At 39.4% G+C, this 18,873-nt stretch overlaps 1 protein-coding gene across 2 annotated transcripts in view; it reads right to left on the reverse strand.

Moving 5' to 3' along the window:
- Window positions 1–18,873, reverse strand: part of GRM3 (glutamate metabotropic receptor 3) — a 213,888-nt gene that overhangs the window by 20,323 nt on the left and 174,692 nt on the right. For both annotated transcript variants that reach the window (XM_084784384.1, XM_084784383.1), the window contains one exon: window positions 850–1,916. In XM_084784384.1, the coding sequence (XP_084640510.1) occupies window positions 850–1,916 (1,067 nt within the window). The remainder of the gene's footprint in view (window positions 1–849; window positions 1,917–18,873) is intronic.

Below are 18,873 nucleotides of genomic sequence, written 5' to 3' on the forward strand. Positions count from 1 at the left end.
ATGATAATAAAAACCAATTGCCAGAAAAGGGGAAAAAATCTTACTACTCAGTAAGGCTACAGCAGTTAGAGTTATTAAAGTAAAGTGACTTATGAATGGCTCAACAACTTGGGAAATTATGATGGAATGATGACATTTCCACCATAAGAGATGGTAGTTATATGGACGTCCATAAGTTTGAATTGCATATAACACTATAAATAATGACTTAATTAGGTTACTCCGACATATACAGTAAAGTCTATAGCTGTTCATCAGCACGTAGTTGTGCACAGTATATTTGTATATGTAACAAGGCTTAGAAAACACAGCAGATTGTGTTTTAATCCATGGTAGGGAAGTAATGAAGTACAGATAAAAGTTTCAGATCTTGATACAGATCAAAACTTAATGTTGCAATGGCGCTTTAATTTATCGATCCATCTATTGTAGGCACCCTCTTGTGTCTAATTTCAAGTGTGCTCATTGGGGCTTTAGTGATTAAGTCTCATTCTCTTGTCAATTGCCTTTTAAATTTAATTAAGATGTTTTTATGTGTAGGTATTATATTTTATTCCTCACTAGATTATAAACTACTTGAATGACCCATCAGTTATCTCTATCTTCCCTTCTGTGCCCGGAGCAGCACTCCGAACAAATTAAGCACTAATTAAATGTCTTAAAGCATGGAGAATTAATTTTCTCACATCATATTGAGGTTAATTATGGCGTTTGTAATTATTTGATTCATCCTTGGAATGAAATAAAAGGCGTCTACTCTAGCTTCTATCCAACCAAACACTGATAAGTGACAAGAACAAAGCGAAGAAGAAAGTCAAATTAAGAAGACGAAAGCATTCAAAGACTTACTCTGTAGTCACTCGATGTCACATAAAATATAGGGAGGAATGCCAACCAGATGATGCAGGTGGTATACATGGTGAAGCCGATGAACTTGGCTTCATTGAAGTTTTCAGGACACTTCCTCGTTTTGAAGGCGTACACAGTGCATAGGATCACCAGGACCACATCATAGGTCAGAGAGATCAACATGCTGGAATCTTTGACATTGCATTTTAGGATGACTGTTTCTCGCTTCTCTGGAAGGGTATGTCTTCTGGTGCCCGGGGCCTCCAGGATAAGCCACACGGACACCATCACGATTTGCACCAGTATCAAACCCAGGCAGATAAAAACCTGAGAACTCGGGCTGATGAATTTTGGCCTCTGAGCGCCGTTCTTGACCCCATCAAAGATGCGAGCGATGCAGTTTGTCTTGGTCAGCAGAGCTGAGTAACAGATGGCAAAGGAGGTCCCAAGCCCAAGCCGGCGCAATGCACAGATGACGGGAGATGGTTTGGCAATGAAGAAGAATGTCATGCAATAGGACAGGCTAACTCCAAACAACAAGATGTAGCAGAGTTCTCGGCCTGATGCTTTGACCAAAGGTGTGTTGTTGTGCTTGACAAAGACAGTTATAACTATGCATGTACACATGAAACCCAGGCAGGCAATGGTGACTGGGCCTATTGCCCAGGCATCTTCCCATTTGATGTAATCCTCTGGAAGGTTGAAGCATCCAGATAGGTCTGCAGTGGGCCACTGGCCAGGCCCACAATCCATGCAGGTGAACTCATCAGCCAGGTATTCGTAAGGCTCACAAGGGATGCAGATCCAGCAGCAAACATCCCCTGGTTGCATGTTTTTCATCTCATTGGGGGCACAGGGATCACTGCACTGGGATGTGGGGACTGTGTTCCGGGACCAGTGGATAGAGTCCACATCCAGAGATAAGGTTTCTGACCAGTGGCCAACCTTCAAGTAAGAATACTTTCCTCCTATATGCTGGAAGTTGAACACGTTGTATCTTCCCATCCCGTCTCCGAAAGTGTCAAACTTCACAATGCTGTCTACTCCTTTATTTGGGTTGAATGGAGCTTTGATACACAGAATGGAAGAAAAGAAAAGAACACTTGTTTAGGTGTCTCAAATGTCATCAGTTACTTTTGCTGTACACTCAGCAGAACTGAAATAACAGGGACTAGAAAGAAAGACCAAGACTGAGATAATTTATCACTTACCATCAAAAGCCACACATCAAAAGCTTCCAGAGTGCTTATGTATTCATAAATTTACTCACTTAGCATTGCTGAGTGTCTAACAGGTGCCAAGTGCCAGTGATGATAATAAGCACAATGCAGTGCTGCCTTCAAAGGAGTGATTCACATAACAGAAGCGCATTGGCAAATACATAGCTGTACCCTGTGTGATGTGAAGTGTTAGTTTCTTGAAAGCTTTATAACAGGAATTGGACAAAATTTCATGTCTCATTTCATACTTATTTGTATACAACCAATACACTTTTTTTTTGCCATTCCAAGTATTTTCATGGTGATATAAAATTAATAGGGAGAAATTTTCTCCCTGAAATGTATAATACTTGTATTTAAACATTCCTGATGATTCACATAGGAAAAACTGAAATGTATTTATAGTCAGTCTGTAGGTTTTGGTACATAGTCTTGCTATGTAGCTGAGGCTAGCTTTGAACTCAGCATTTCCCCATGAATGCTGGGGTTACAAACATGTGCTGCCAGGCTTGGTTAGATATTATATGTACATAATAGTAGGTAGAATTTTTGCAATATTTGCAATGGGCATTACCTTAAGTGTGGAGGGTGGGACACTCTCAGATAAATGGCATAATCTAAATCCTGTTCCTTTTCTGTCTTTGGAAAGCCCCAGGGAGCAGCTGGTCTGAACGTCTGAACTTCTACCTCTTTCCCAACTGTAGTTGATCACAGACAACTTCTAAAACAAGTTTCAATACACTTTATTTTTATTACATCTTGGTTTGCATATAGTAAATGCCTCAGAAATATTACTCTGAGGCAATAGAGCTCCATGGAGACCATGAACCAAGAGGGGAAAGTTTTTTCCTTAATAGGTTTTAATTTTAATTAAAATATAATTACATTATTTCCTCTTTCCCTTTTCTCCCTCCACTCCCTCCCATGTCTTCTCCTTCCAGCCTTTCCCTTCCTCTCCCCAACTTGCTCTTAAATCATGTCCCTCTTTTCTTTGATTATTGTTATATTCTCTCTCTCTCTCTCTCTCTCTCTCTCTTTCTCTCTCTCATACACACACACTCACTCATAAATATATAAATATAACGTGCTATTTAGTATTGCTTGTATGTGTATGATTTCAGGGCTGATCACTTGGTATTGGCTATCCAATTAGGGTGCTCATCCATGAGAAGACTAATTCTATCTCCCTCAGATGCCATTAGCTGCTTGTAGTTCTTTGTCTATGAGGGAGGTCCATTAAGATTTCCTCCTTTCGTGTTAGCCTGTCAATGTAATTGTTATTGTTATTGTTTGGGTAGCCATGTTGTTGCAGTATCACGGGTGTAGTTTCCCTGTCATATGTAGGAGACATAATCTCACATAACAGATGTCCTGGTCTTCTAGATGTTAGAGTCTTTCTGCCTACCTTTCTGCAGTATTTCTTGAGCCTTAGGTGTACAAGAGCTGTGCTGAAGAAGACAACTTTACTCAGTTTACAGTTTCTTGTCTAGGCCACTTACCTCTCTACTACATGTGCTTGTTTTCTTGTAATAATTACTAATAATTGTCTTCAAGATGCAACTGATGATTGCATTTTCATTTGGCATGAGGCCTGGTCATGATCTTTATTTTTATGACACTTAGGATAGTCTGCTGTGTACTTCCTATTTCACACTGTTAGTCTCTACTTTTTCTCTAGGAGAAGAATGCCATTATCTGTGTGATGCATAAACATATATCATTAGGTTTATTAGGTGTGTATATTATGTTAAGAAATTTAGATTTTCCTTATGTTTTCTTCAGGATGAAAAGTTAGATTTTCATTATCTTTATTATGTACATATATATTTGATTTCCTACTTGCATGATACTTAGGGGTATGTGGAGAAACCAAGGGTGTACAATAAGAAATGTATATATCGAGCTACTACATCCTTTAAATGCTAAAGGTGGCATCTAAAACAAGGGAAGCCATTTCATATACATTGTTAAGTAGCTGTTTAATCAACTAAAAACATGAATTTAAGTCAGTATATCATTACTTATGACCAGATACATTCTGAAAGGATCAAAGTTTTGCATGTAAAAAACAAACACATGGAAGATCTAGAAATAAAAAGAACAAATTAATATCAGAATGGGAAAACTCTTTTTTAAAATTTACTAAAAAAAAAAAATGAAAACAACAACAACAACAACAATAACAACAAAAAAACAAACAAACAACAAAATATATGCCAAAGTCTAACAAGATTTTAAAGTTCTAAAAATTAGGATTGAGAGGTAGCTCTGTTGGTAAAGTTGCTTGTCTTGTAAGCTTTAGGATATAAATTTAATCTCTAGCACTCCACTCAAAAGTTGGGCATCTTGGTGGAGCTTGTAATCTTAGTTCTGGGAAAGTGAAGGCAGGAGGATCCCTGGGGTCACTCACTGGCTAGCCAGCCCAGCTTAATGGGTGAGCCCTCGTCTCAGTGAGAATGTGTGTGTCAAATAACAAGATGACGGTTCTTGATGAACCTTGGTTGATCTTTGATCTCTACACACATGTGCATACACACATGTGTACCTTCATATACATACTCACCCCACATATGTGCACACATACAAAATTCCAAAACTCATACACATGGATAATAACAGCACGTAAGTGAGAAATGATATTGTGAATTTGAAATGGTATTGAGATAGTGCACAAATTTCCAAAATAAAATGGATCTTAATAATTCTTAGAAAGTGTCCAAAGAATATGAACAGTTGTTTTACTATAAGGAAAAATCTAATTTTCTTAAACAAATGAAAATATATTTAACATAAGTCAAATTAACAGAAAAATGCAAACTTTCAAAGGCAGAATAATAGTCCTTCAAAGATAAATGCCAAGCCCCTGATGCTGTTATGCCAGACAACAAAAATATGAATTAAAGTTGGAATTAAGATTGCTTTTAGCCGACATAAGGGCATCTTGCTTTACATGGGTGAACCCAGTATTACTGCCACAGGCCAGAAATGCTGGAGAAGGATCAGAGGAGCCAGTTTCTGGGTGATAGATACAGAAGATAAAGCTCACCACTCTTGCGCCATAAAGACTGCAAAGAAAAGAAAATGAATCCTTTTGAGGGGCCTTTAAGAAGTAGTTCAGCCCTGCCAATGTATTGCTTTTACACGTGTAAAATCAATGTCGACATCTAGCCTGCAGAAGTGCTAGAAATAAAATTAGGCCGCTGTAAATTGATACAGTCTGGGTTCATTTTCTCTGGCAGTTAAAGGATTAAAAGGCAGGAAAAGTCCTGAGTGCAACAACAGGTAGGAGCAGAAGAGAAATTATAATCAGTGCAGACTGCAGCTGGGAGAATCAGCAGCTGAAAGGCCTTCACTAGGCGTGAGGAAATACATGCAGCCCCTTTGCAAAGCAGGGAGGGGGCATGGAAAGCTGAGAAATCCCAGCTCTTCCTTAGGGCTGAGCCTTTAAACACCAAAGCTTCCCTCCCCTAATTTAGAGTTTGTCAGTATGAAGAAAGATAGCAAGAGCGATTGGCCAGCAACTATTATGTGAAGCTTCCTGATCTGGCCTTGAGCTTGTTGAGCCAATTTATCAGCAGAGGGCCTGCTGGGTGGAGAGAAGTGTCTAATGGCCTTTGTTTTCAGCTGCCAGGCTTTTTGATGCGGATTAGAAGGGTAAGGAAGAAGATGCCATCTTGGAAGCTCACAACCTTTATCATCTAGCCATGGCCTTTCGCTCTGTCTACCTACAAGAGAGTCTAACTCCCGGTCTCTCCAAATCACCAATTTTGTGGGTGCTTTGTCTCAGTAGTAACAGGAAACCAACACACACAATAAAACCACTTTTCACTCATAACGTGTTCTACTGATAAGACTGTACTCAGGCAAATCTCTCTTGTCAGGCTTTTGTGTGTATGGATTAGTATACCTCTAAAAGAGTGCAACTGGTCCACGTGTTTTTAATTGCAAATGTATCCAAACTGGCTTAGCAACTTCCATTGGTAGGATATAGTCTACAGATCAGTTTGGCATGTGTTTACTGAAAGATTTATTTGTAAGAGAAAAACTTGAAATTGACTCAGTCATCACGTGGGTTCATGAATTTAAAAAAATATTGCGCATATGTGAGAAGAATAAGGACATATATTCCCCATGCAGTATGAGCTTATTAGGAAAAAAAAAACCCTGAGTTGCATTGTTTTGTGTGGAAAACAAAATGTTTGTTCAATTATGTTTTATGGGATCAAACATTTTCTCCTGGATACATAGAGAAACACAAGAATAACTAAGAACAGTGGCTATTTTGGCCAAGAGATGGACAATAAACAGCTTGTTGGCAAACATAGGAGATATATTTCACTTTACAGTTTATATTTTGAACTATGTGGGTGTATTACATATTCAAATATGCTCCAGGAAATCCCCAACATGTCATCTATGAGAGAGATGGGAAAGGCTTCAAAAGGAATATTCAGAGAATAAGAATCTATGTCTGTTAGTAAGAGGCTCTGCCTCAAAAACACATGCTACACAGCTCATGAGCAATGGCACCTGGAGTGATTCTCTGATGCCACATGTGTGCACCCAAACACAAACGTGCCTGAATACACAGAGGATCAGCTCTGCTAGATGATGTAGCAAAGAGAGAAACTCAAATAAGCATTTAAAGATGAATCTGAGAAAACTCTCAAAGTTGGGCCAGAATGTTAGGAGTTAAAAAGGAGATACACTAAAATATGGATAATTTTGTTTCCCATAAAAGGTGACATAGAAAAAGTGCACATCTGTGGGTGGTGGACTGTGCTTGAGGAAAGTGAAAGAAGAGAAGGAAGATACTCTTATTCTTTTTAAGTGTACTGTACTCACAAAATTATGTACATATTTAATTTTGATAAGAAATTCTACAATGAAATAGAATAGTCAAGGAAGATCAGGCAAGAACCACTTGTAAATAATTATAAAAATATTGTAAGTATTTGAACAAGTCTTGGAAAATAGGTGCTGACTGAACAAATGATACTTTTGGTGGATTTTTCTGTATATATTTATGTACATGTATATATATATATATGTGTGTGTGTGTGTGTGTGTGTGTGTGTGTGTGTGTGTGTGTGTGTACATGTTGGTGCATGTATGGAGGCCAGAGCAGTTATCTTCCTTAACTCCTCTTCATCATATAGTTTGAGATAGCATATCTCATTGAACCTGGGGCTAGTGAGTCCAGGAATGCTCCTGTCTCTGCCTCCCCAGTGCTGGAATTATAGTTCTGGGATTGCAGTGTGCTCTAGGCCACCTGTTTTTTAGCTGAAAATTTTGGGGGGCGTGCTTCAAAGTAAGGAGATTATGTTTGCACAATAAATATTGACCAAACAATTCCTCTAGTAGAAACTGTTTCTCAATAAAATACTTACCTTTCTCCAATTTGTTATACTGTAAAATGTATAATGAGATATGGTTTAATGTATAAATCTTTTAAATATAAGATCGACTTAGGGTCCTTCAAATGAATACTTTAGAAATCCTAACAAAAATTCATTGTCAGAGCATCCTGATCCTTAGTTGGAAATATACAGTGCTAGCTCCATCCATACCAGCCTGAAGGGGAACACAAGGAGCATCTAGGAGAAAGAGATGAACCGCATCTGACAAACATTCCACATGTGTGGCTAGTCTGGTCCTGGAACAATGATGTCAAATACAACATTGGCCTGGGAGGGAGACAAAGCAAACTCTTCATACTGAAGTGACTCTGAGTGGCAGAATGGCCGAGGCCCTTGTGTATTGATTCTGTCACCTTTCGGATACAGTTAGAGTTGCTTCCAGGTCAAATGACTCACTGGGGAGATGGTTCAAGACCCAGTGAACTGGAACCACCTCGGCTCTCTAGCAATCAATTGCATAGGGCTTTAGTGTGGGAACACTGCGCAGTTTCCTGTTTCTCAAGTTGGCTCTTAGCAGGGGAAGAAGCACCCTTCCACTTGGAAAAAATAAATCACCTTTCCTTGGTACTGCAACAGCACAAAAGAATCCAGACTAAATGGGGCTGGGGTGGGGATGGGGTGATAACAAACAGGAAGATGGAATACCTTAAAAAAAAAAAGACTCATGGCCTTTTTCTAAACTCAATTCCTAGCCCTTTCTCCCTCTAATGCTACAAAGTCAGTTCTTCATTTCCAGACACTCATCTGGCCCCAGGTCAAGACAGTGGTTTTTGGAGCACCTCGTTAGCCAATTAGTACTGACCCCAGTTCCAAATGGATTTATTTGAAAGTTTTAGCACCAAGGTGACCAGGCCTCCTAAGACCTATTTGGTAAAGACGAGTCAAGTCTATTCCTTAAAAATATCACAGGGCAATGGTAAAAGAAAATTAAATTGGTTCGTTCCTTTTCTCTCTCCCTCAGCACTCCTCCAATTAAAGTAAGACAATAATGAGGCTCTTAGGAGGCCTTCAGTAAAGGCATCACTGTCATGGATGCCCAGGTTCACACTGGTAAATGCTAATTAAGACTGCAAAAGCTACTGACAGCATCATGGTTCAAAATTTCAAACTGGAGCCTCAGCTTGAGCTATCTGATAGATTGCAGTAAAGATAAGGTTAAGAAGAAGAAAATGCCATCTCCCGCCGCAGACCATGGCAGAGGTCAGATGTTAAGAAGCCAAACTCCTTCGGCTAGAGCAGGCAAACTCGTTTACAAACACCATGCAGCAAGAGGATTCAAAACAGTAAATGAAACCCTGGCGGTCAGGAATTTCCCTTCCGAGGAGGAACAGAGATGCTGAAGCAGTCCTCATAGTTATCAACCAAGTGGAGGCCCTGAGATCCAGAGCCACTGTGTCCTTCAACTCACAATACAATGTGGGGAATGTTCAGTGAGAACCTAACCCGTGCAATGAAACTGGGTGTTTGAGAAAAGACACGGAGGAACAGTGACTTTTGAATAGGACCCCCTCAGCAGCTGTCTTGAAGAGTTAGCATGGTGAGGTTTCTCAGAAGTATTTCATGGGTTTTCTCTCTCCAGACTCCATAGCCCTGTCATGACCGAATGACGTCAGTTCAGAAGGGAGCAATCTGATATTAGACTAAGAATGAGAACAGAGAGACAGAGGCCAGGCATAAAGCTGCAGCAGGTGCCAAAGGGGCCACCACCTACCTAGGGTTGTGCTCATTTTACCTGCACCAGAGTGGTCACCCACTGCAGTTAGAAGCCTCCTTCAGTTGAGCTGATGCTACTAGCACATAGTTTTCTATCCTTGTCTCCAAACTCTTGCCCTCCTCACTTTGTAGATAGTGAGTCTTTTGTGTCTGCTTTAATGGTGCTTAGTTATAAAACCCTTTCACTGAAATATAATGATATTAATATAAAGTATAAATAAGATCATTACAAGCGAACACACAAACACCATATCACGACGATTAAGATGTATGTTTTCTCTTCTTTTGCTCCTGTTCCTATCACCTGACCCTTTTTTTCTTCAAGGGCAGCTGCCGTGATGTAGAGGAATATTTATTCAGAACATGGCTGCTCTGGCAAGAGATCACATCCAAAGTCCTTCCAGGTCTGTGTGATCTGGCTGGACTACAAACATGCCCTTAATACAGGAGACAAAGGCAAACAAATGTGAGTTCAAGGCCAGCCTGGAGTAAAGCAAGTATCAGGTAAAGAAAAGCTTAGGTCCAAGCATGGTGGTACATGCCTTTCACCCTAAATGAAGGTAAAGTTAGTTTGTAGAAGGAAGCACCCATGATTGAAAGTGATGTCTGATTGAGTGACAGACAAAGTGATGAATCAGAGATTTGACAGAATAGGCTCTTTCCAACTCTCACAAGAAGAAAGAGGAAAATGAAGCTACTTAGAGGGAGTTTTACAGAGAGAGAAAAACTGTTTTACCGGACAGTAATAAAGAGATGGGTTATGTTGAGAGAGAGAGAGAGAACATGGGTGAAGACAGAACGAGCCAGAAAATAGGAAGAAACCACAAACTTGCTGGGTTAGTTTGAGGCTAAGCAGAGCAATTCCAGGCTGAGAGAGAAGCCAGATTGAATAAGTCAGCAGAGAGAGGAGTTTGAGCCAGAATCGCTATGTTGAATCTGCCAGCTCATGATTCAGAGAGAACTAGAAAGGGCGAACTCATTAATGAGTAAGTTCAGAGGCTGAAAACATTCTATGCCTAGGTTAGATTGTACTAAGGCTAGAAGCCTCCAGCACTAGGCCTAGGTTAGCAGGAGGAGGTAGTAAGCCACCCTGACAACAATTGAGCCAGGAGATTAAAAGTTACTTTTACACCATTCTAATCTCTGTTGTGTCTCAGTATGCTAGAGTTGCTGTAACAAAACCAGCACAAAATGGTAGCTTGAAATGACACAGTTGTCTGAAGTCAGGAGTGGGAAGGCTTCATTCCTCCTGAGGGCTGTGCAGGGAATCTCTTTCAGGCCTCTTCTAGGTTGAGTAGCTTCCCTGAAACCTCTGGAGTCTCTGCCTATCGATCCATCACTCAAATTTGAACCAACACAGTGTCCTCTTCTTGTACCTCTGTATTTGTGACCCAACTTCCTCTTCTATAAGGAAACTAGGTATATTGGATTAGTGTCCACACTAATGACCTCATTGTAACTTGGTTATAATATTAAGACTCTGTTGCCAAATAAGGTCATATTCTGAAGAAGTGGGGCCATGAGTTTAACACAGCTTTTGGAAGGAAAAATGGAATTCACTCTCTAACAACTACATGCTATTTTTGCCTGATATTGAAGCTTATTTAAATGATGCTATTGTAAAGTATTATTGGTCCTGAATGTACTTTGGTTAAAATTTTGTGAGATTTATTCATGCACTGATGAGAAGATGTAGTTAATTCATGCTATTTTATCCGTCTGAGACTGGGTCTGATTACATAGCCCAAATTGGCCTTAAACTCACAATTCTGCTGGCTTAGCTGTCTGGGTGCTGGGATTTCAGATGTTCACCACTGTGCATGCCTGGCTGCTACACTACATAGTATTTATCATATAAAGTACTATGAATCAATCAAACACATTGTGTGCTTGTACGAAATTCACAAGTTTGAGTAGATGATCTGGGAGATAATAAAGGAGTAGAAAACTAAGGGGGAAAAGTGAATTCCAAACAGGGTGCATTAATAAGGGAGTTATTGCTGAGCACACATAAGTCACAGTCTCAATGGAACCTTCTGAGATACAGCATCTAATACCAAAGTTCACTCATCAGCTTGAATGGGGCAACTTTTTTAAATCATCAATTGAGTTACCACAGGAGTGCTACTTCCAGAGCACTTAAAAAAGATTTATCTATCTATCTATCTATCTATCTATCTATCTATCTATCTATCTATCTATCATGTATACAGTGTTATGCCTGCATGTATACCTGCACACCAGAAGAGGGCACCAGATCTCATTATAGATGGTTGTGAGCCATCATATGGTTGCTGGGAATTGAACTCAGAACCTTCAGAAGAGCAGTCAGTGCTCTTAACCTCTGAGCCATCTGACCAGCCCATCCAGGGCACTTTTAACATAATATAGCTATAAACACAGGATGCTACTATGAGCTACAAAGTTCCATTAGAAAATGTCGGCAGGTAGACAACACAGAAGCTTTTATTAAACTGCTGAGGACTGGTGATGTGGCTCAGCAGCTAGGAGTGCTGGCTCTTCCTTTTGAGAACCTGGTTTGATTCTCAGCATCCACAGGCAGCTCACAACCACCTGGGGAAACACTTGGAAATACTATTTCAGAATGTGCCTCTTGCCTATGTTGTATTTTCTTTATTTCAAATTTTATTTTCAGGTCTCTCTCTCTCTCTCTCTCTCTCTCTCTCTCTCTCTCCCCCCATTTATCTATCTATCATCTGCCTGTATGTTCATGTTATTCTGGCCATGAGTAATTTTGCACATCATTATTGTTCCAATATTAGTATATGTGCTGCTGAAGCGAGAACATAAGTAATTTTCAAATGTATATTTGGCAAATACCTGTTGCCATTCTGTGGCCCACCTCTGTTCTTAACAATTCTCTAACGAACATAAATTTTTGGTTTCAACTACAAGTAATTTCAAAATTTTCCAAATCTTGATGATTAGTAATTTTATCCTTTTATCTGGAGCAGTCTGACCTCTTATGATTAGGAATATCTAGTTCTCAAATGTAAGGTTTTCAGGTATTGAACACATTTCAGAAGAATGTGTGTCACTCTGCTGCCAAGCTCTCTTTTGTGTGGACAACTTGCTCTGTATTTCACTTTAAGGAAACTGATCACAGAGCCTTAGAGGCTATTAGAGGGTGCTCATCTCTTCATTAGATTCTAAACTTCTATAGAACAAACAAAATGATTCATTCATTCTCATTAGGCAATTCTGAACACATACTAGGTTTTCATTAATTGTTTCCCAAACTGATCATTAAACTTATTAAACCAATCTTTAAAATGATGCTTTTTTGAATTATAACACAGAAAAATTAAATATGAATCTGAAAAGAATTCTTGACACTTTTTCTGTTTCAAGACTTACTTATTTGTTCATGTGTTTGTTCATGTGTGTGTGTGTGTGTGTGTGTGTGTGTGTGTGTGTGTGAGAGAGAGAGAGAGAGAGAGAGAGAGAGAGAGAGAGAGAGAGAGAGAGAGAGATGACAACAATTGGTCCCTCCTTCCAACCTGTGAGGACTGAGGAATCACGTTTGATGGCAAGCATTTTTACTTGATGCTTCCCTTGGCACTTAAGTTTTGATGTACTGTTGTACAGTCTGTGTTAGGGGGCAGAAGTACTCTTACTACTGATATTTTATCAGGACTAAGCATGCTGTTGAATGTCCCTCAAAGCCAAACACACACCCTCATTAAAAACAAGTCTCAGAACCCCAGTACCAACGATATTAAAATTAAGAGACTTTTGCTTAGGGCAATAAATACCTGGATTTCTAGATATACCTTGGAGATTTTAACCCCTTTTGAAAATGGAAAATGCCCATGCCAAATAACTCTTTTTGATCTCAAAATCTCAACGTGGCTATTGTGTTGCTGTAGCACTACCTAAAGCCATCTCCTGCTTGCACATTTCCCTCAGTCTCCTTCACTGTAGTCATTTCCCACTCACCCATGAGTGAGTTCATTACACCTTCTTCCTGCCTTCCTCACAGACCCCCATTTCTCATGGAGATTCATGGATCCTTCTCTTCAAGTATGAACATCTTTATTCAGACACAAGAAAAGAAGCACACACTGTGTGAGGTAGGAGTGAGAGACATCCAGCCTTTCAGAGCTTACCACCCACCCAGAAGATCCTAAGGAGAGTCAAGTGAGAGTCCCTCTCACATGATTTCTAGCCCAAGGATCGCACTGAGTTTCCAGGAATACTGTGCTACATTGTAACACTCACAAATCAGGCTCAATTTGAAAAGAGAAACCAAATTTTACAGACAAATTTAAGTGATCCTTGTGATTTGTAGTGTGACTAAGTCATGTATTAGATCACAAATAGAAAAACAAAAAAAGGGGGAAAGGCTGCTTTTTAAAGCAAACTTATATAGAAATACATATTTGAGGAGTTTTCTAAAGAAGGCTTAGGTTTCCTATTGTTCTGCCTTAGATCACTTCTCCGTGTTCCAGAAGATTGACAAAAGTGCTGCAGATGAATAAAACTGGCAGTGGACAGAGGATGAAGACTGCTGGGCAAATCCCACAGAGATGCTCCAGTAAGTCAGCATTGCAAAATATATGAAAATTGGGAGCAGAGCTCATGTTCTGAAGAATGCAGTGACAGTAACAGGAATATACTTAATAAAATGAGCTTTCCTCTTTTAAAGCACACAAACCTTCTTTATATCAAAAGCAGAGCAGCGGAAATTTTATTCAGCCCTTGAGAATGAATGTGTCAAAGATAAGTACAGCAGCTTAGCATGCAGGAACTTAAATTTCCATGGGTAGAACAAATTAATTTCTATTCTGCCCAAATGCATGCACGGGCATGCATTTGACTGTAGTATCATGCAAAGAGAATACAAATGGAAATAAATAACTTCTGCCAGAATGCTGGTCCATTGTCAAGTTGTCACATGCTCCCAAGTCACTGTACCATAACTTAGTCTGTCCTCACACAGAAGGACTGCATTATAGAGTCATAAGATTTCAGAGGACTTGTCAGGTCATCAAATATATCTATCCACCACCTAGAAATCCCAAATCTACACTATTCTGAAAGAGTGTCCATGTCTCTAGAAATAATCAAATGAAAAAATAAGAACTATTCTTTATCAGGTTTTCTTCTCTGTGTGTGCTAGAATTCCTATTTTATGTCTGAAGTGAATGTTGGGAACCAAACTCTGGTCCTGTATCAGAGCAACAGTGCTCTTATCCACTGAGCCACACTCATGCTCCTTATGATGTTTATGGGGTAGTGCAGCACTAGTATCTCATTGCCCCATTTTGCAAACATAAACAACTTTCCTGTTGCAATAAGGGATGCCAGTAATTTGTACTCTTCTTAGAGAAAAAGATCTGTAATCTATCAAGGTAGATTAATGTAGACACACAATTTTCTTTACTGGGTATAAGGGTTAAGTTTTTAGCACCTAATTTGCGAATCTGCTTTGAGAAGCATTTAAAATTATTATGATATGCATGCATGCATACATATATATGCATATAATGCTTATCCAAATTTTTGAATAATGTTGTTTATTTTAAGAGTACTTTACATGTAGTGAATTGGTATTTCCCAGAGCTGGGCTCTACAGAATTACATATCAGCTTGAGTTTCACAGATCTATGTAATATGGTTCACATCACTCTTCATCCTAACAACTTCATAATCCCCAAATGTATCTAAGTGAACGAAACCACACCTTTCCATTGCACAGTTTTATTCAACATTTCCTGTGCTTCAAAAACTTCTTTCCTATAGCACTTGCGAAACGTCCTTCGAGGCCAGCACATGTGCTCATCGCCCCTTCCTGACTCTCTTGGAAGTGGAAGTACCAATTCTTCTCATTAATCCCACATATTCTGCTCCTTCCCTTTGGCACTTCTTGTCTTTCTCACATATACGTTTTTGGTATGAATTTTACAATTACTCTTCTATAATCCAACATTGATGTGAGCTTCCCAAGAGCACAAACTAATCTTTCCTATATTTCAAAAAACAAAACAAAACAAAACAAAACAAAACAAAACAAAACAAAAACCCTGTTGTCCAGGAGGCTATGGAGACGGCTCAGTAGGAAGGCGCCTATCTGGCAGGCATGAGGATCAGAGTTCACTATGGTTCCCTGCTTATAATCCCAGCGCTTGGGATGCAGAGATTGGGGATTCCCCCCAGAGAAAGCTGGCGTGCTAGACTAGTCAAATTAGTGAGTTCTGGTTTGAAGAGTGATGATCAACTGATGCCAACTCTGGCTAATACACACACGTATGTGTACGTGCACCTGCACACACATGTGTGCCCGCCCACAGGAACGCAATCACATCCATGTATACCATGCACACACACACACATGCAAATAAGAAAAAGAAGTGTAGCACAATGGTGATGGGTTGAATTAAACATGAGAAATGCTTGGTTTGTAACGTGCTATATTTTCAAGAAGCCTGAATTGGTGTCCTTTCATAAAATATTTAGAGAAAATGTTAATTCCTTTCTCCGCTGGGTCTTTTGAATACAGCCATAGCTGGAAAGTGAGATGGTTTCCCCGGTCCCCACCCGGAGAACAGTCTTCTTGGGAACATATTTAAATTTCTACCCCTTTAAATGATGTGTTAGGAAGAACAGGTTCTAAAAATGAGATGTAATTATCTTTTTTTTTTTAAGGTGTCAAGAATGAAAGGAAAACTTCTACTAGTTACAAAGAAAATTATAGAGAAAGAGATTTTTAAACTTAGTTTTCTTGTATAACCAAGAGAGAAAATTTGTCAAGGAAACTCGATGACAGAGGACACAGTTGAGTGGAACATGCCGTATGTGGCCATAAAGACCTCTACTTGTACTCTGGGGCCCTGCATGGAGACCTCCACTGTGCGCTACCTCAATATGTTGTTTATTTTGTCTGGGTCCCCACGCTCTGATGCCTTCACTGAAATCTTTTGCTCACTGCTAAGTGGCCATTTAACTTATTTCGTGTGCTTCATTTCCATCCATTGTTCACTTTAAGTTTAGAGTTCTTAGTTCAATGTCTAACATACAGCAGCTGTTCTGTCTCTGTTGACCTGCTTGTTAGAGCACCTGTCATCCACCAGATATTCAGTAAATACTTGCTCAAAAATAAATATGTGAGTGAGTGAGTGAGGGGCCCAGTGCTTGCAGTGCATCAACTGCTGTGCTATCACCAGCTGGATGTCTGCACAGCAACCAAATGGCTTGTTGCTGTACATATGACTGTTATATGAATCATAACTGTTCTTTAGAATGTAGACTTTGTTTACCTAAATTACACCAAACCTTTTATATTTTCTGACAGAACTTATTTCTTTCTAGTGAATATAAATATTTGCTTGGTTTTTGATCATGAGCACTGTACTCTTTCCCAGTTTGTGAAAATCATTTGTAATATAACAAAGCTTCAGGCAAAATCTTGCCTGATTACCTCTTCTATATCCTGGAGTTAAAACACATAGACATACAGACATACAGACACAGATGCAGATACAGATACAGACACATGCACACATGCACACGCACACACACAGCATACTGTTTTCTTATATTGCCTTACCCCTCTGATGTAACCTGGTATATTTGAAATTAATGCTTAAGTCCTTTATCTGAAAACTGAAAAACCCTTGAGAGTGAATTAGATGGGATTGTATAAGGTATTGAAAGCACACTGCCTTCTGTGTGTATGAAAACTTCCTTTAAGTCTTTCACTTGTATACTCACTGTAAGAATAGTGGTCCAGAAGACACTAAGGCTTCCTCACCTCACTTCTCTCCTTAAGCATCAGAGCTGAGATCTTGATGCTGTACCCATGAGTCTGTTCTATCTTATTCACAGCAGCCATTTTCAAACAAAAACTTCACATGCTTGAACTTTGACCACCTAGCTCCTCCTTTCCTACAGCATCTGTTTACTTCCTATATGTTATGAGCTAGATACTCTCTCCATCTTAAACGAAAAAAAAAAAGTGTCCCCCAAAAGGAATGGTTGTTGTTTAGAGTATGCATTTAAAAATACTGTAAGAACCTGGTCACAAGTTCATTCTGTGAAAGTCTGAGTTTGTGTTGCAAACCTGAAAGGCTTTCTCTTGTAACTATCTCTCCTACCATAATCATGGAAAAGAAAACTTTAGGGATGGTGAAAGAAAAATCTCTAAAGTATATTAAAGTCTCATAGATTCTCCCAAATTTGTCAAATATTATCCTTATACAACTACCTTCTATTGTTACTTTATTTTAATCTACCTTCTATAGAACAGGAAGGATTAAAAGAACTATTTCTAATATAGCAAATCTTTTACACTTTATACCTAAGCCTTAAAAAACTGATACGAATTGAAAATAAATTTATTTATGTGTTCTTGTCTGTGTCTGGTGTCTGTATGTGCACCGTGTGCATGCAGGTGTCCTTAGAAAGCTGGGAGAGGGTGGCAGAGCTTTTGGAACTACACTTACAGGATTGTGATCTATTCAATGTGGGTGCCAGGAACTGAATCTGGGCCCTTTGTAAGAGCAGCCAGTCCTTTTAGGCACGAAGTCATCTCTCCACCAGTCCACTTTAGAACTCTCCATCTGCCCACTTTAGACCTAATAATGGACAACTGTGGAAGGGGGTGAAGATGGTCTGTGATTTGGCATCCAAGAGTTTAAACATTATATGTCTTGGATCAAGTACCCCTGAGGATTGCACTGCAGAAATGGCCAGTTTCAGAGTAGGCCATTCTGTGATGGCTAATAGCATCCATTTGGAGGTGATTTTGCCTTCGCCCTGCTGGGCAGCCCAGCATTACACTAGGCTAGGTCTCTTCATGTTTAATTGGCACCACCAGAATAGTCAGTTTCAATACTGTGCCTGCAACAGTTTTAAAATTATCCTTGGAATACTCCTTCTTTTGTCAGCTTTAGCATGTATGATTGTCTATCTTGAATGCACTGTGTAGCAACTCATTCGAAGCACAAGTAATAACATTTTTAAGGTAGCAATTGGAATGAACATTAAATCCCTTTGCAAGGCTTTTCTTGAAAATGTGTGATTTTAGAAGGAAGAAATTTACAAAAAATCATTGCAGAAGAATAAAGGGGAAAGGTGAAAAAAATAATTTTTCTTAGATCCACTACTTCCCACACATGCATAAAGACATACAAACAATGACAGCTATTTCTTTCTTTTGATTTTCATCCTATGAATTCAGTGAATGGCATCAAGCATTTCCAGCTGTGATAATTGCAGTGTAAAGTGAAGCACTCTTTCAAGTGGAGAAGCTGGAACTGTTTGAGGCAGCTCACGGGAATGCATTTTATACACAGATACATTTTAGAGGAAAGATGTCTGAGACAGATGCTCAAGGGTCATAGAATGAAGACAGGTGAGATCAAAATGTTTTACTGGTTTTGATCGGACGTCTGAAATGTGGTTTAGGAACATGGGCTCCAGAAGATAAGCTTTGACCAACAGAATATACCAGAGTACCCAGAAAGCTGACTCACCTCCTGGTGTCACTGTGAGGTTAGACTTCCATCTTTTATTGGTAATTGTGCTGTGTCTCTGCCATTTCCGGTGCTAGTGGGAACTGACTAAGATTTGGGCATCTGCTAGATACTAGTACTTCTTTCTTTCACAACATTTTATTTTGTTGTATTATACCCTCACTCAATCTACTC

Source organism: Acomys minous, assembly GCF_964271855.1.
Source record: "Acomys minous genome assembly, chromosome: 6".
Lineage (NCBI taxonomy): Eukaryota > Metazoa > Chordata > Mammalia > Rodentia > Muridae > Acomys > Acomys minous.